The 17064-nt window shown below is 45.0% G+C and overlaps 1 protein-coding gene across 1 annotated transcript in view; it reads left to right on the top strand.

Moving 5' to 3' along the window:
• The first annotated feature begins 400 nt into the window (after positions 1-400).
• Positions 401-17064, top strand: part of LOC146857660 (zinc finger MYM-type protein 1-like) — a 52636-nt gene continuing 35972 nt past the window's right edge. Inside the window, exon 1 of the mRNA XM_085647063.1 lies at positions 401-2133. Coding sequence (XP_085503189.1) covers positions 401-2133 — 1733 coding nt within the window. The remainder of the gene's footprint in view (positions 2134-17064) is intronic.

Here is a 17064-nt window from a genome sequence, read left to right as displayed (position 1 = left end):
TCAACCTAGGGAATATTTAAAAACAGGTTAGGTTTTCTATTTCCAGTCTGATCTATTGCTAGATACAATGAACACAGTTGACAGTTTACTCGTACACCCCTTTTTGGGCTTGACACATGCTGATAAACTGCAAGTGAAAACATTAGGAGCTGATAAACCTGAAATTAAAATTGAGCAGTCTGCAAAAGATAGGGGACAGGGTTATACACGTCGGTTTACCAGAACATGGTATGATAGGATAGAGTGGCTTACTGGTAGCGCTTCTAAAAATGCTTTATTCTGTTTCCCTTGCTTACTTTTTGGAGGTGAAGTTGCCTGGACAAAAACAGGAGTTACTGACCTAAAGCATCTGGCTGAAAAAATAAAAAAACATGATTCCTGTAAATCTCATTTGACAAATATGTTGAAATTATCTCTTTTCGGAAAATCGGACATTGTACAGCAATTGAACGAAGCATACCGTGTGGGAGTAAGAAAACATAATGCAGAAGTGGATAAAAACCGATACATTTTATCAAAATTGATTGACTGTATTCGTTTTTGTGGTGCCTTTGAATTGGCATTACGGGGCCATGATGAAACTGAAGAGTCTCTAAATCCTGGCGTGTTCGGGGGCCTTGTTGATTTTGTCTCCAGCATTGACAGTGCTATGGAAACACATTTAAGAACAGCCACAGTGTTTAAAGGCACGTCTAAAACTATTCAGAATGAATTGCTGGACTGTATGCTGGAAGTGATAAGAGAATATATTACACAGCAGTTGAGAAGCACTGATTATGTAGCTATCCAAGCTGACGATACAACTGATGTCTCTACTAAGACACAGTCAGTTCTAGTCTTCCGCTACATTGATGGAAATTGCAAGGTAGCTGAACGATTTTATTGTTTCACACATCTAAAAGACTCATCTGCAGAAACAATTGCCTCAGCCATTCTTAATGAATTAAACATTGTTTTCCCTGACCAATGTGCTAAAGGAAAACTAATTGCTCAAAGCTACGATGGGGCCAGCGTCATGCGTGGTGCAACAGGTGGGGTGCAAAAGAAAATCAGGGATGTTTACCCAAATGCACATTATATTCATTGCCATGCCCACCAACTTAACCTAATTATGGAACAGGCTTCCTCCAAAATATCTAGAGTTAAAATTTTCTTTTCAGAGATTGGAGGTATAACAGCATTTTTTGCACGTTCCCCGAAAAGGACTGATATTCTTGAACAAATAGTTTCAAGAAGACTTCCAAGAGGGTCTGCAACTCGCTGGAACTTCAATATTCGAGCAATATTGATAATTTATGAATACAGAGACGATCTTCTTGAATGCATGTCAACCATTGCAAACAGTGGTGATTTTGAGTCAAATACTATATGTGAAGCTAAGGGATTTAGTAGAACATTAGATGATAGAGAGTTTATATTCTTTCTGTTTCTTTTTCACCGTATAATGCCCCAGGTAGACATTTTATATAATCAATTGCAAAAGCGAGACATTGACACTGTATATGTCCAGAAAGCTACTACAGACTTTGTGACAAGCATCACCAAAGTACGGGAATCCATTGACAGTTTGGATTCTACACTGCCACAAGAATGTACATTTGTAAACCGAAGACTGCAAATAAATACTTTGACCCAAGAAGCAAAAGAAGTCTGTGACATTATTGTGGTCCATGCCAGAGAGCGCTTTGCATTCACAAAGCATCTTGTAAGTGCAACACTATTGCGAAGTGACCTTTTTGAAAGACATGACAAATCTTTCCCAGCTGAGGCACTCGCAGAAACGATAGAAGCCTATCCTATGTTAGACAAGGCTAGATTGCGTACAGAACTTTCGGTCCTGTATGGAAGACGTGACTTCCGTCAAACTACTGGTGGTGCCATGGCTTTATTTAGCTTTTTGTGTGAAAACAACTTAGAGAAATCTTTTTCTGAGACCATAAAGCTTTTAAGAGTTGTCATTACTACACCCATGACAACAGCAGAGTCTGAGAGATGTTTTTCCACACTAAAGAGGGTAAAAACGTTTTTGCGAAACACTATGACTCAAGCTAGACTTAATGCATTGGCCATGCTGTCAATGGAAAAGGAGCTAATAAAGGAAATACCAGAATTCAACAAAAGAACAATTGAAAAGTTTGTTCATATTAAAGATCGACGAGCAAACTTTCTATATAAATAGAAAATATTAATCTGATGTGTAATCATAGTTTCAGGTGTTTATAGCTCGGTTTGTTTTGTTTGATAACATTAGGAAGTACTGTTGGACATGTACTCATTCCATTTAATATTCATAAAACTCCTGTACAGTTGATATGTGTTTATATATGTGTGTTTATGTATCTGTGAATTTATAGATATTTGTTTTCATATTTTATTATTTTTTAAAATATTTTTGTTGTTAGTGTCTAAAAATATGTTGGTTTTGAGGGTATATGTCTTTATATGTACAACATTTAGTTATTTTCGTAATTTATTTTTATTTAACTGTTTTCTACTGTACTAACAGGGACAAGAACCCTTCTACCTGTGATTGACATGCAAAGTATTTAAATATTATTATTATTTTTTTAATTGTTTAAAAATATCATATTGGTTTTGAAAGTTCTTAAAATGTACATTTATTTATTTTCATAATTTCTTTTAATTCAATTTTTTCTGCTGTGCTGGCTGAAGAGCACAAGGACCTGAGTGTGGCATGCAAAGAATTTATATAGTATTATTTAAAATAATTGTGTTTGTGTTTACAAATATCATATTGGTTTTGAAGGGATATTTCTTAAAATATACATTTATTTATTTTCATATTTTATTTTTATGTAGCCATTTTCTACTGTACTGACAGGCACAAGGGACTGAGAGTGGCATGCAAAGTATTTAAAAATAAAGTAAAACGTTTTTACCAAGCCTGCTTATACATATAAAGTTTGTGTTGTTTCTTTCTAAAATAAATTAAAGATTGTTGATGGATATTTCTTATATTTTAAGCAATGCATATTACACTCATTTCATAACTCATTTTTATTTAGTGGTTTTCTAAAATACTGATGGACCCAAGGGCCTCAGAGCGCTATATGAACTATTTTAAGTACATATTTACTTCATTTTGCAAAATTGCCTCGCTCAAAAATGCAAAGCTTTTGCTGACTTCCTAAGAATTAAATGTTTGTTTCGAATGGATATTTCTTATACTTGTAGCTATTTAATGTCATGAAGATTACTGGGCAATCAACATTGAATAGCTGATGCAGAAAAGGAAGTGGCCAGCCTTCATTTTGGGTAGGATCAAAATTACAAGTGTGTTTCTTTGCGGATGTTTATGCACCTATGTTAGGTGTTTTCTATTGGAATGGGTAGAGACAAAGCGGTTTTGCTTAGTACCCCTAGCCATCTTCAGAAGTCAGACTTGCTTGGCAACACAGAAATTCTCTGAAATTATGTATGAGTTTTCTTTTATGAATGCCTAGAAGAACTGATTTTTCAGTCCATTTATCACATAAATAGTGCTGAAAATTGCACCAAAAAATGCCAATTTTTTAAAAAATTCTTCACGGGGGGAGAACCCCCCCCGAACCCCCCTTAATGCCGTCGGGCTCGCTCGCTACGCTCGCTCGCTCCCGTACGTTCATGCCTTTTGAAATACGCCCTACCAGTTTAAAATTCCACCAGCCGCCACTGGGCAGCTCCCATTCCAGTAGGGGGCTCACTCCAGAGGAGTTGGAGGAGAATCAAAGGGTGAGAAACCATGAATTGGAAATAATGAAAATGAAAATGAAGCAATCAGACAAGGCGGCGGAGGAGAGCAAGAATGCCCGTGCCTTGGAGGAGAAGAAGTTGCTTCTGGCTCATGAAGTGAGCATGAGAGAACTGGACATCAAGGCCAAGCAGGTGGAGTCCGGTTCGAATGGTGGCAGCGCACAGCCAGTGCAGGGGGGTAAAGTATATATCCCCAAGGATTTAGTGCAGAATTACAATAGGAGTGAGGATATCTATGCCTGGTTTACATCATATGAAATAGCATTGAGAATGAATGGTGTGCCTGAACAGCATTGGGGGGCGGGCCTGTGGAAACATTTTGAGGCTTCTGGGAGGAGTGCTCTAGAGCCCTTAGAATTAGCAGGTGCCATGATCTATCCCAATATGAAGGAGGCCCTATGTCTCAGGTATGGACTTACTCCAGAGCAGTATAGACTGCAGTTTAGGAACTCCAAGAAGAAAGAGTCTGAGACTTGGATGGAGTGTGTGAATCTGTACTCACGGGCACTGGAAGGTTGGATGAAGGGCAGCAAGGTAACTGATTATAAGGGGTTGTTGCATTTAATTAGTTGGGAGCACTTGAGTAGTCTATGTGTTCCAGAGCTGCGCCAGCATCTTTTAGACAGCAAGCTGACGGACCCCATTGAGCTTGCTAAGGAGGCGGACCGCTGGACCAGTACCAGGGTCCACAGAGGAATTGTGGGTACCATTGCCAAAGGTGGGCAGGGTCCCCAGCAGAAGAGTGGGGGGGACAAGGGTAACCAAAAGGAGTTCTCACAAGGGCCCCAAAACAGTTCCCAGGGTAACCAGTCCCAGCCCCCCAAGTCAAAACCCAAACCAACCTGGCCCCCTAAGGGCAGGTCGGATAACAAGGGTCCCATTAGGTGTTATCACTGTCAGGAATTGGGTCACAAGTCTCCTGTGTGTCCCAAGAAATCCCAGGCACACTCTGGTGCTCCAACACCGGGTATAGCTAGTGTAGCTTTTGGTGGGGATTTAATTTCTAGCGATTTGGAGGGATTAGCAGTTATGTCCCTTGTCTCTTTAGGAGACACAGAGATGGTCCAGGAAACCCCTGTCCCTGATAACACTAGGAAGTACAGGCAGTGGGTGACCATCAATGGGTGGAGGCTCTCAGGGACACTGGAGCCAGTGTGACCACGGTCAGGTGTCAATGGGTCCCTGAGGAGCTGATCATTCCCGATGTACTTCACCCTGTAGTGTCAGCTGACAACTCTGTGCGCCTTTGCAAGGTAGGACATGTTCCTTTTGAGTGGGGGGGGGGTCTCAGGTCCTCTCAGAGTCGTTGTGAGTCCATCCATGCCAGTAGACTGTCTGCTAGGTAATGACCTGGAGAGTTCCCCGTGGAAGGAGGTGGAACGCCAGGCTCATTTGGAGATGTTGGGTTTGCCTGAGTGGGTCTGTGTGACCACCCGGTCCATGGCAGCCAGACAGGGTTGTGAAGCAGACCTGGAGCCTGAAACAGTGGCCCAGGTCCCTGCCAGAAAGAGGAAGGGCAAGGGGCGTGGTGCGTCCACCCCCACTGTTCCCACGGTCCAGGAAGGAGCAGAACCTGCGGGGGATGCCCTGGAGCCTACAGGGGAACAGGTAGCTGAGCTGGGAGACATACCTGAGCTGACCCATTGGTAGCAAGAGGGTGGTCCCTCCAGAGAGGAGTTCTGCCGAGCGCAGAAGGCATGCCCTACTCTTGAAGGTCTGCGGCACCAGGCTGCAGACCAGGCAGTAGGTGCTGATCCGAAGAACTTCTTTCTCTACTGGGAGAATGACTTGTTGTACAGTGAGCCTAGGTTTGCTGAGCCCAGTGGATCACGTACCCTGGTGGTACCCGCAGGGTTCAGAGACTTCCTACTGGGTCTGGCTCACGACGTGCCTCTTGCAGGACATCTCGGGCAGGACAAGACCCGACAAAGGCTTGCCACCCACTTTTACTGGCCCGGGATGAAGACGGACGTTGCTTCCTTTTGTAAATCATGCCAGACTTGCCAGGCAAGTGGCAAGGCTGGAGGAAAATGCAAAGGCCCTCTCCAGCCTTTTCCTGTAGTGAGCACCCCTTTCGAGCGGGTGGGGATAGATATTGTGGGGCCACTGGACCCCAGGACAGCCTTAGGCAACAGGTTCATCCTGGTCCTGGTGGATCATGCCACCCGGTACCCGGAGGCTATCCCTCTCAGGACAACCACAGCCCCGGTGGTGGGCCGTGCGTTGATGGGGATCTTTTCCCGTGTGGGTTTCCCCAAAGAGGTGGTATCTGACCGGGGTACCAACTTCATCTCCAGGTATATGAAGTCTCTGTGGGAGGAGTGTGGGGTAACTTATAAGTTCACCACTCCTTACCACCCTCAAGGAAATGGGTTGGTTGAAAGGTTCAACCGGACCCTGAAAGGCATGATCATGGGGCTGACAGAGCCCATGAGACGGAAGTGGGACGTCTTTTTGCCATGCCTATTATTTGCCTACAGGGAGGTACCACAAAAGTCTCTAGGGTTCAGTCCCTTTGAGCTTTTGTACGGGCACCCTGTTAGAGGACCTCTCAGTCTGGTGAAGGAGGGTTGGGAGAAATCCCCTGGGAAAACCCCCCAGGATGTGTTCAGCTATGTGCTGGCCATCCGCAACCAGACACAGCGCTTCCGGGCCCTCGCTCAGGCGAACCAGGAAGCCAGCCAGGATGAGATGAAGAGGTGGTATGACCAGCATACCACTCTGGTGGAATTTCAACCTGGGCAGATGGTGTGGGTAATGGCGCCAGTGGAGCCTTGCGCGCTCCAAGACAAGTGGACTGGGCCATATGAGGTGGTGGAGCGCAAGAGTGAAGTGACCTACCTGGTCAACTTGCGGTCTCCCAGGAACCCCATGAGGGTCCTACATGTGAACCGCCTCAAACCCCATTTTGAGAGGTCTGAAATCACAATGCTACTTGCTACAGATGCAGGGATGGAGGAGGATAGCGATCCTCTTCCTGACCTCCTGGAAGCTAAGGAGCAAGATGGGTCAGTGGATGGAGTGGTCCTCTCGCCCACCCTGACCCCAGAACAGCAGAGGGACTGTCGCCATGTGCTGGGTCAGTTTGCATCTCTGTTCTCCCTGACCCCCGGTATCACCAACTGGTGTGTCCATGACGTGGACACGGGAGATAGCATGCCTGTGAAACAGAAGTTTTACAGGGTGGCTGACAAGGTCAGGGCCAGCATCAAGAAGGAGGTTTCTAAGATGTTGGAGCTAGGGGTGATTGAGCCCTCCAGCAGCCCCTGGGCTAGCCCAGTGGTACTTGTACCGAAAGCTGCTGCGCCAGGTGCCACTCCAGAACTTAGGTTTTGTGTGGACTACCGTGGGCTCAATGCAGTCACGAAGACTGACGCACACCCCATCCCCAGAGCTGATGAGCTCGTGGATCGGTTGGGAGCTGCCAACTACCTCAGTACGTTTGATTTAACTTCTGGGTACTGGCAGATTGCCTTAACTGATGGGGCCAAGGAGAGGTCTGCGTTTTCAACGCCAGAGGGGCACTTCCAGTTCCGTGTCATGCCCTTTGGGTTGAAGAACGCCCTTGCCACATTCCAGAGACTGGTCAACCAGGTATTGTCCGGGCTGGAGCAATTCAGCGCCGCATATCTGGACGACATTGCTGTGTTTAGCTCCACTTGGGAAGAACACTTGCAACACCTCTGCGCAGTGTTGAAGGCTCTGCACAGTGCAGGCCTCACTATCAAGGCCAGTAAGTGCCAGATAGGGCAGGGTTCGGTGGTGTATTTGGGACACCAGGTAGGAAGCGGCGAGGTGGCGCCCCTACAAGCCAAGATAGATACCATCCGGGCCTGGGAACCCCCAAGACCCAGACAGCGGTGAGAGCCTTCTTAGGACTCACCGGGTACTATCGCCGTTTTGTCAAGGGGTATGGCACCATTGTTGCTCCCTTGACAGAACTAACTTCCAAGAAGTTACCGAAGAAAGTGATTTGGACCAGTGCCTGCCAAGAAGCTTTTGATGCCCTGAAGGAATCCATGTGTACAGCACCTGTACTCAAGGCGCCTGACTTCTCCAAGGAATTCATAGTGCAGACAGACGCTTCTGAGCATGGAGTGGGAGCGGTGCTCTCACAACTAAATGATGAGGACTTGGACCAACCTGTAGCTTTCATTAGTAGGAGGCTACTTCCCAGGGAACAGAGGTGGAGTGCGATTGGAAGGGAAGCTTTTGCTGTGGTCTGGGCGCTGAAGAAGCTGAGACCCTACTTGTTTGGGACTCACTTCCGGGTTCAGACGGACCACAGGCCCCTCAGATGGTTGATGCAGATGAGGGGTGAGAATCCTAAGCTGTTGAGGTGGTCCATTTCCCTACAGGGGATGGACTTTACGGTGGAACACCACCCCGGTACAGAACACGCCAACGCTGATGGTGTGTCCAGGTTTTTCCGCCTTAGCGATGAGAACTCCCAAGAGGGTGGGTAGTTCTCCCCACTTTCAGCTGGAGGGGACACGTGTTAGACCGGGCATCTTTGGCGTGGTTACCTCTGACTTTTTGCCTCTACCCCCTGTATTTTTGATGCTATGCTGGATTTCGTTTTTGCTGGTTTAGATGCTTTGGGCACTTTGCCACTGCTGATCAGTGTCAAAGTGCAAGTGCTCCCTTGGTAAATTGTTATATTGATTGGTTATCCATGATTGGTATATTTGTGTCACCTGTTAGCCCCTAGTAAAGTGCACTGCGTGTGCCAGGGCTGGTGATTCAAATGCTACTAGTGGGCTGCAGCACTGATTGTGCCACCCACAGGAGTAGCGCTAAAATGATGTCTTAGGCCTGCTTGCAGTGCCTATGTGCAGTCCAGGACTGCCATGTCGACCTGGCCAGTGTACCCACTGACCAGGCCTTATCCTTCCCTTTCTGTACATGTCAGGCATCCCTATGGTGGCCCTAGGTACCCCCCTGGGTTGGGTGCAGTGTATCTGAAAGATAGGGCATCCATGTAACATGCCCTGGTAGTGAATTACAGCCATTTTCGTTTTTCACTGCTGAGAGGCTATCTTGCCCATAGGATAGAATGGGGAAGGCTGTTTACATGCCTATCTTCCCATAAGGGCAAGATAGAAAATCCAAGTTTGGTATCTCTGTGTTCAGAATTTAATTATACATCTTTTTAGCAAGATGGTTTTTAAATTCACTGCGTGAGAATAGCACTTTTTAGAAAGTAGCTATTCTCCTGTTTAACCTTCCTGTGTGCCTGTGTGCTGGTTGGCTGACTGGTGTCATGTGATGGGCTAGGTGGCTCCAGGAGCCTGGATGAGTCAGCAGCAGGGTGAATAGGGAGATGTGCTTTAGATGGGTGGGAGGAGTAGTCCCTGGGTTTGAATAGGGCTGCCCCTGCCAGCACAAAGCTGGCTCCACCCCCTGCTGGCAAGGCTGAGGACTCTGCCTCTGCTGGCACAAAGAAGGCTCCACCTCCTGCTGAGCGTCTAACGACCCTGCCCCTCACTCTGAAAGGAACCAGGTGCTCCAGAGCAGAGCACACCCAGGAACCGGTTTGAGCAGGGGAATCCCCCCACTGGAACAAAGAGAGACAAAGACTTGGAGGGGTATAAGAAGAGGACCCCAGACACCTAAAACTTTAGATCACTTTGGAACTAAGAAGAAACCTCTGCCAAGGAGAAAGCTGAAAAGGACTGAAGAGGAGAAGACTGCCTGCTTGCTGTTTTGCTTTGCTGCCAAGGAGAGGGGAAGGACTTTGCTGTGTCCCCTTCTTTTGATTCTGATCTCCAAGGGCCTGAGAAGGGCTGGCTCCCTGTTAAGAAGTCCCAGGAACAAAAGGACTTCACCACCAGCTCCCCTGGAACTCTGCTGAAGGAGTTCTGACCTGCCTTGGAGTGCTTGCCCAGTCTTGGGGCCTCAGGAGGTCGTTTTGCTGTGTTTTGGGAGCTGGGAAGCAGAAGCGTGAAAAGAGTAACTGGAACCCAACGCATCATCCGATTGCGTGTCGCAAGAACGAGAGTGCGTGGAAAATTTCATCGCGGCACCATCGCAACACGCAGGGTCCCCGCATCGCCGAGTGCGTCGAGCATCGTCCCGAAGCGTGAAGATTCCTGACATTGTGAGGGTCGTCGCAGAACCAGTTTGAGAGCCGCACCACTGCCGGTGCGTGAAAGTCTCCAGTCATCGTGTGCGTCGACGCAGAGTCCCGTTCCGTGGCGCATCGAGAGTTGCGGCGCCGGAAGTCAACGCTGCGCCACGCATCGTGCCACATCGAAGCGTGTCGCATTGAACCTGTGCGTGAAGCTTCCCCCTAAGAAACCTACGTAACGAAAGCCAAAGTCATCGCATCCTCCCCCTACAGATCGGAGCCGGCGCATCCACCTCTGCTGCGTGAAGCAGGGCTGCTGCAAAGCCTCCCCAGGATCTCAGGAGTATCGCATCGCCTTTGCCATCTTCCTTGTTATAGCTTTTGGGAACCTTATCGCAACTACAGGTACTGTTGGGCACGAAAGTGTCGCATTTTGTGCATTGAGAGTCGCATTGTGCAGGACACTGACTTTTACATCCTGGAGTACTTTCTGCAAACTCTTGAACTATCTTTAAAGTAACCTTTTGAATTGTATGTTGGGTTTGTCTGTAGTATTTGGTCTTGTGAAGTTTTTAGTAAAGATACCTTATTTTTCTAAAACTGGTGTGGAGTAAATCTGTGGTGTTTTCACTGTGTTACTGTGAGTGTTGGTACAAATACTTTACACATTGCCTTTGATAGCCTAGACTGCTCAGGCCAAGCTACCTAGAGGGTGAGCAGGGGTTATCTTAACAGTGTATCCCCCTTTCCCTGACTAGAAGCAAGGGTCCCTACTTGGACAGTGGTACCTACCCTGCCAACTAGAGACCCCCAGATCTAACAACGGCCCTATGGTTCCACAGCTTTCTTCAGGGCAAAAATTATTTGAGCAACATGGTTCGCAGATTACTGAGTACTTCTGAACAACCCCTGATGCTAAACACCCATATTAGTGCGCTCCCCCTGGGCTATTTTTACAAGCCATCCCTGGAACTCCTCAGGGATGCCCATGTTTTGCCGTTGCTAAATAATAGGTTTAATGCACTTTCCGACATAGATGCACAGGACTGACAACCACCACTGATGACCCCCCAGTTGCCTCAACAACATCATCTGGGGGATTTCCCTGCAACCGTAGCAACTATCGATAACAATAATGATGCTCTATCCCCCACCAGAGGTAACAGTGGAGTAGACTTGAACATTCTTAGTTGGAATGTAGCAGGGTTACAGTCCAAACTTGATGACCAGGAGTGGTTGCGCCTAGTCAAAAAACAAGATATAGTAATGTTCCAGGAGACTTGGGCCACACACGATCTGCATATTGAGGGGTTTCATTGTTTTAATGCGGCGGCATCTCGTCATAAGTTGGGCTGACCTTCGGGGGGCCTTTTCATTGGGCTTAACGTAGCAGCCGGTGGAAGTTTTACGTTATTCCCAACCAATAGTTCTAACTTTCAAGTTGTATTGTACAAGAGAAGAGTTTCTTTCTATTTAGTAAATTTTCATAACAATGATTTCCTTTCCATTCCAAATAAGAATTTCATTGAGCTCTTTGATTTTATCTCTAATTTAGACTATCAGCATGGCTCGGGCAATATCATTGGGATTAGTTTGGGAGGTGATTTTAACGCAAAATTCAAAGACACGCACCTGGGTGCAGAGCCACACAATTCAGTTCCCTCTTCTCGTAGGGGTGCAGAACTGGTAGTGCTCTTGAGGTCTCACAATCTGGTCAATGTTATGGACCAGTTGGGCACACCACATGCGACCATTAACTACCACCCGACATTTAGAGGCAGGGGCCACCGCTCCACTATCACTATAGATTTTGTTTTTATTACTCCTTTACTTGTGGACTATTTAGTCACCACGGAGGTCGTTGCCACTGTCCAAGGGGATCACAACCCTATTAAAATAGCACTGAGATTGGCCACACGACCGATGTTTCCATCTGAATGCGGGGCAAGAGACATAACGTTATCGACAGACAATTTAAGATTAGTATGAAGGGGCATTGATAATGGGGATCTGTTCAAATCATTAGCTAAGGACAACCTGCCTCTTATTAATTCTTGTCTGTCATTCCAAATTCCGCACCCTGAGGTAGTCCAGAATTTTTCAAAACTCTGTCTGGCTATTAAAACTTACTTGTCGAAGCCTGCATTTATAAGAAGGCAGGGCCCTAGATGGTTCGATAATGAATGTTCATTGGCTAATAGAAACCTGCGCAAGGCATTGTCCGTCGAACCCAGGTGCACATCGGATGTGAAATTAGCCAGGCAGAAGTACAATAGGGCAGTTACTGAGCGGAAGGGAGTACTCCTTAGGGACCACTGGAAAACCTTATCGCAAGCCGCAACTGATAAAAATGGTAAATTATTTTGGTCCGCTGTAAGTGATTTTCGATCTATGGGCCAGTTACTAACCCCTATTAGCTGTACTATATCTAGCCAATCCTGGGAAACTCACTTTTCAAATATTTATGCCTCCCCCTCACTGGCCATTGATCAGTATGAATATGGCCCTCCCGTCAGCATTCAGATAACACTTGCTGAAGTAGAGGAAGCCATCCATCAGAGTATTGGAATAAGGCCCCAGACTCTGATGGGCTACGAATAGATTTCATTAAATGGAAGCCGGATTTTTGGGCACCGCTTCTCCTGAATGTTTTTAACAATTTAACACATGCCCCATTACCTGACACTTGGGCTAAAAGTATTATTGTCCCAATATTTAAAAAGGGGGATCGGTCGCAGCCCAGCAATTATAGGCCGATATCACTGATCAATAATACTCTTAAAATACTGGGCAGAGTCTTATACAATAAGATATTGGAATGGACGGAGGAATGCAGTATTTTAGAGCCCTGCCAGCTAGGTTTCCGTAGCTAGGTTGGTACCAATGAACAATGCCTCAATCTCAGCCTTGTAATTGGGAAATATACCATCGCCGGAAGTCTCCAGTCTACTTGGCCTTCGTGGATTTGTCCTCAGCTTTTGACCTTGTTAATAGGTCGAAGCTGTGGGCTATCCTGTTGGCCTATGGCCTGGATGAGCCTCTGGTCCATTTCTTGGCATATCTCCACAAAGATCTCCAGACACAAGTAAGGATTGGTAGAGGTGGAGAGGTTTCAGGACCCATTAAGATTGGAAGGGGGGTCAGGCAGGGTTGTGTCTTGGCTCCCCTTCTTTTTATTATTTATATTAATGGACTGAACAAAACGCTAATATCCATGTCCCAGGATGTGCCTATGATTAATGGGAAACCTCTCCCTGTGCTGCTATATGCAGACGATGCAGTATATATATGCCGCACCCCAAATTCCCTACGTATCTTGGTACAGTCCTACGCTAAATATATGGACACCCTGGATCTAAGAGTTCATTTTAACAAATCATTTTTAATGTCTTGCGGCCCCCGGAAACGCCAGCTTAGTTCCATCACCGTAGGCAATCAAAAACAGATAAGCACCTGTCAATTTCCCTATCTTGGGGTGGTCTTTGCTGCGAACGGCTCCTGGACTGAGCATCTTACCTATTCCAGGAGCAAGTTCTCAAAGTCCATCAACTCGATTTTTAGTCTTCCCCGTCCAAAGAATTCCGGTGCCATTTTAGCTATCTTAAAAATGTTTAAATCCCAATGTGTCCCAGTGGCTACATATGGAGCTGAGATTTAGGGTACCGCAAATAGTTCCTGCATCCAGCAGGAAGAAAATAGATTCTGCAGGAAACTGCTGGGTATCCCAATCTTCACTTCGCAATACATTTGCCACAAGGAACTGAATTTAAATTACATAATTGATTTTACATGTGCTCGCCCAGCCCTGTTCTGGTTATCGGTCTGGAAGAACGAGGCAGCGATTTTAACCAGAGATATTATTACTGACTGCATGAAGTGCGAGAAGGGGATGGATATCCCCTGGCTTTCTAACGTCTATCAGAGCCTAAGTAGCATTAATAAAGGTTGTATCTTTTTAAACCCTAGCGAAACTGAAACCCTGCACAAAAAAGAACTCAGAAGTGCCCTTTATTTGTCATATAATAAAGAAAGATTGGCGCTGGAATCGAAGAAATCATTTGTTTCCAGCTATATGTCCCGTGAGTGGTGCTGCCTCCTCCTATCAAAATATTTAATGCTACCTATGAGTCACTGGTAAAGGAGCCTCTTATTCTGCCTTAGAGCAGGGACTGTTAAATTTGCATTGTGTTTCCCTCTTGGCTACCACCCGAAACTTGATTTGATATCCTGCCCATGTGATGGGGTGAGTGGCCAATCTATCATTCACTTCCTGTTTTTCTGCAAATATTACACAAAGTATAGCAAGGGGTTCCTTTACCCTTTCTTCAGCAGGAGCAGGCCCATTAGTCTGGACTCTGCCTTTTCGAGTATGCTCGCCCTGACTGATGAAGAGCTTATTTTTCGTATTAGTACATTTCTGAGGATTGCTACTCGGGCACGCAAGTCAATGTTTAACCCCTAAGCCTTTGAAGTACGAATGGATAAATTTTACAATTGTTGTCAATGAATTTATCGTTTTTATTCCTGAACGTGCAACATTGTGTCCTACAAATTGTCAATTTTATTTGTTCTTATTGTTACTCTTCTCCTGTTATTTATATTTTACCATGTACTTTTATGGATACGATGTTTATACGAATAAAGTTTTATGAACTGAACTGAAAGACATATAATGCCTTATGGATATACTTATCCTGAAGGAGGCATTCCCAGTCGTAGTATGTCCCACCCAATTGTAGGGGACTTCGCACTTCTCATGGGTGCAGACACAGGGGTGATCTTTTAGTCACACTTTCATCAAAGATCGACCCCGTGGAAGTACCTACTCGGTACTGCACTCCAAGTAGGTACTTCCGCGAGGTCGATCTTTGACTGGGAATGCCTCCTTCAGTATAAGTATATCCTTAAGGCATTATATGTCTTTTTGAATGTTGCTCAAATAATTTTTTACTACTTTGACACTTCAAGGGAGGGAAAAAAAGCTGTGGACCCATAGGGCCGTTCATTGGCTGAAACATGTTGGCATTTCTAGGGTCAAATGACCATTGCATCCTGGGATACCCTGTCTTTTTCCATTTTAATAACTATCACCACTCCATGTTTAAGGGGAACCTGGAGTGTGTGGTTGTTTTTTAAAATTTTAACCCCCCTGACCTTTTTTCACAAGAGCTCCCTGGGAAACGGTTGAGCCCACCCTGGACTTTAGGAGCCAGGGTGACCCGATGATGAAGCATGACACTACTAGAGTGTTTGAGGGTACTTATTATACAAAGAGGTGTTGCTCCCAAAAGTGGTGGAAGCAATTGATCACCCCTCAAATTGAGAAAGGGGCCCATACAATTGGGATAGAATCACCTTTAGAACAACAACTGCACATGATCTGGTAAGGGCTTTTTTGGGGGCGTTCAATGGTGATTTTAAACTGCCAGAAGAGCTTTGGAAGAAGGACCTGCCAAGGATGGAGAATATGAACCAAAATGGCAAGTATCTATGTGCATGTTGTTTAAAATGGTGAAGTCTGTCCCCTTAAAGAAGAAACATCTTTTTGTTCTGCACAGCGTGTATTAGACCACCAAAAGGCTGTTGGCTATGGGAAACTGGACAAAAAAAAGCTGTCAGAAATGTGGGGAACAGGAGGCAGATGATGTCGATATGTTTTGGCAGTGTCCTAAGATTCGGCTCTTCTGGCAAGATGTGGGTAAGGTCCTGTCTGAGCTACTCAATACAAGAGTCAAGGTAAGCTCTTATTTATAGTTTTTGGTATTCTGGACGGAAACGGGATAGTATGGCCAAAAGATGCTAAAGGAAGGAACAATAATCACTATTTCTACATTTGGTGGTGTTGGCGAGAAGGGAGCTCTGTAAGAAGTGTGCTTCCTCTGCCCCCCAAGATTTTCAAAATGGGTGTAAAGGATCAGAAGGGTCTGGCATACAGATCGTTGATGTGGGCAATCCAAAGGGTTGGAGATATGGAGCTGGATGGATGAGTGGTGGGGGAAGTTGAAGTTATATCAGAATTTTAGTAGACATCTGTCCAATGATGATGCCAGAAAACCAACATACTGGGCACTATTAAGTCCAAAGGTGCCTGATGGTAAGGCCTTCCTGTCCACGGTTGGGAAAAAAAGGCTATTCTGGATTAGTTGTTACTGTCGGATAAGAAGCCAGCATCTGGTGACTGATGAGGACAAAAAATAAACCAAAAAACATTCTGATGCATATGAATTAGTCTATTAGCCTTTCTGAAAATACTTGCAGCAAGGTTTTTAGGAATTAGGATCTAAAGGATCATTTCCTTTTTTAGAAAGCTATCAATGTTTCTTTTTGAAGAGGAGGAAGGAGGGAAGTTACCCATTAAGAGATTAATAACTAATAAAGTAAAAAAAGGTGATCTGACTGTGTTAAAGGCCTTATAATATTCCATCACAATCCCATCCTTCCCAGAGGCCTTAACATTGAACAGATTGTTGCTAACTTCTCTAGTTTCTAAACTTGTAAAAGTGTGGGTGAGAAGAACTGCTTCATAGTGTGTTAACTAGGGAAGTACTAATTGTTGTAAATAATTAAAAATATCGGTCTCACCATTGCTTTACATTTGACCATATCATTTTTAACAACGATTTACAAATATCTAACTGATCTCTTGCAGTTAGGCGGTAGTCACAATGGAATTTTGGATACACTGCATATCATTCTCACTTTGTCTGTTTTTAACTTTGGCAGATCAAGTGAGCATTTTTCCTACATTCTCCCTCTTCATATCTTTTTTGACTGACTGATGCTGAGTGGAACTATTCTATTTGATAATGATATTCGACAGTTTCAATTAGGCAGCTTCCCATATTAATCTAGTGGCTTCGGTTCTACACAACTGAAATTTTTTTTGAGCTTGCTCTAGATTATTCTGAAGTTCTATCGATTTTGTGTGTTTTTCTCTATTTACTGGAACAGGTTTTATAATAAACTGACTTATTTTTCTTAATTTAGCCTTAAAGGCATCCCAGACCAATCCAATCTCATCAGTGCCTAAATTTAGTTCAAATAAACATTTAATCAAGTCATAGTTTTCAGTTATCCAGGTCTTATTATTTAAAATATGTTTGTTCTTGTATCAAGATGAACATATATTAATTCTAAGTAGTCTTTAATAGACAATAAAGATGGCAGAATGATCTGAGAATAGATCAACCATAGACCTCGTCCGTTAAAATTCAAGAGTAGATGTGGTGAGAAAAAAATCT

This window comes from Triturus cristatus, chromosome 3_2 (genome assembly GCF_964204655.1).
Source record: "Triturus cristatus chromosome 3_2, aTriCri1.1, whole genome shotgun sequence".
Taxonomy (NCBI): Eukaryota; Metazoa; Chordata; class Amphibia; order Caudata; family Salamandridae; genus Triturus; species Triturus cristatus.
Note: the sequence above shows the minus strand (reverse complement) of the source record. Positions and strands in the feature narration are given on the sequence as shown.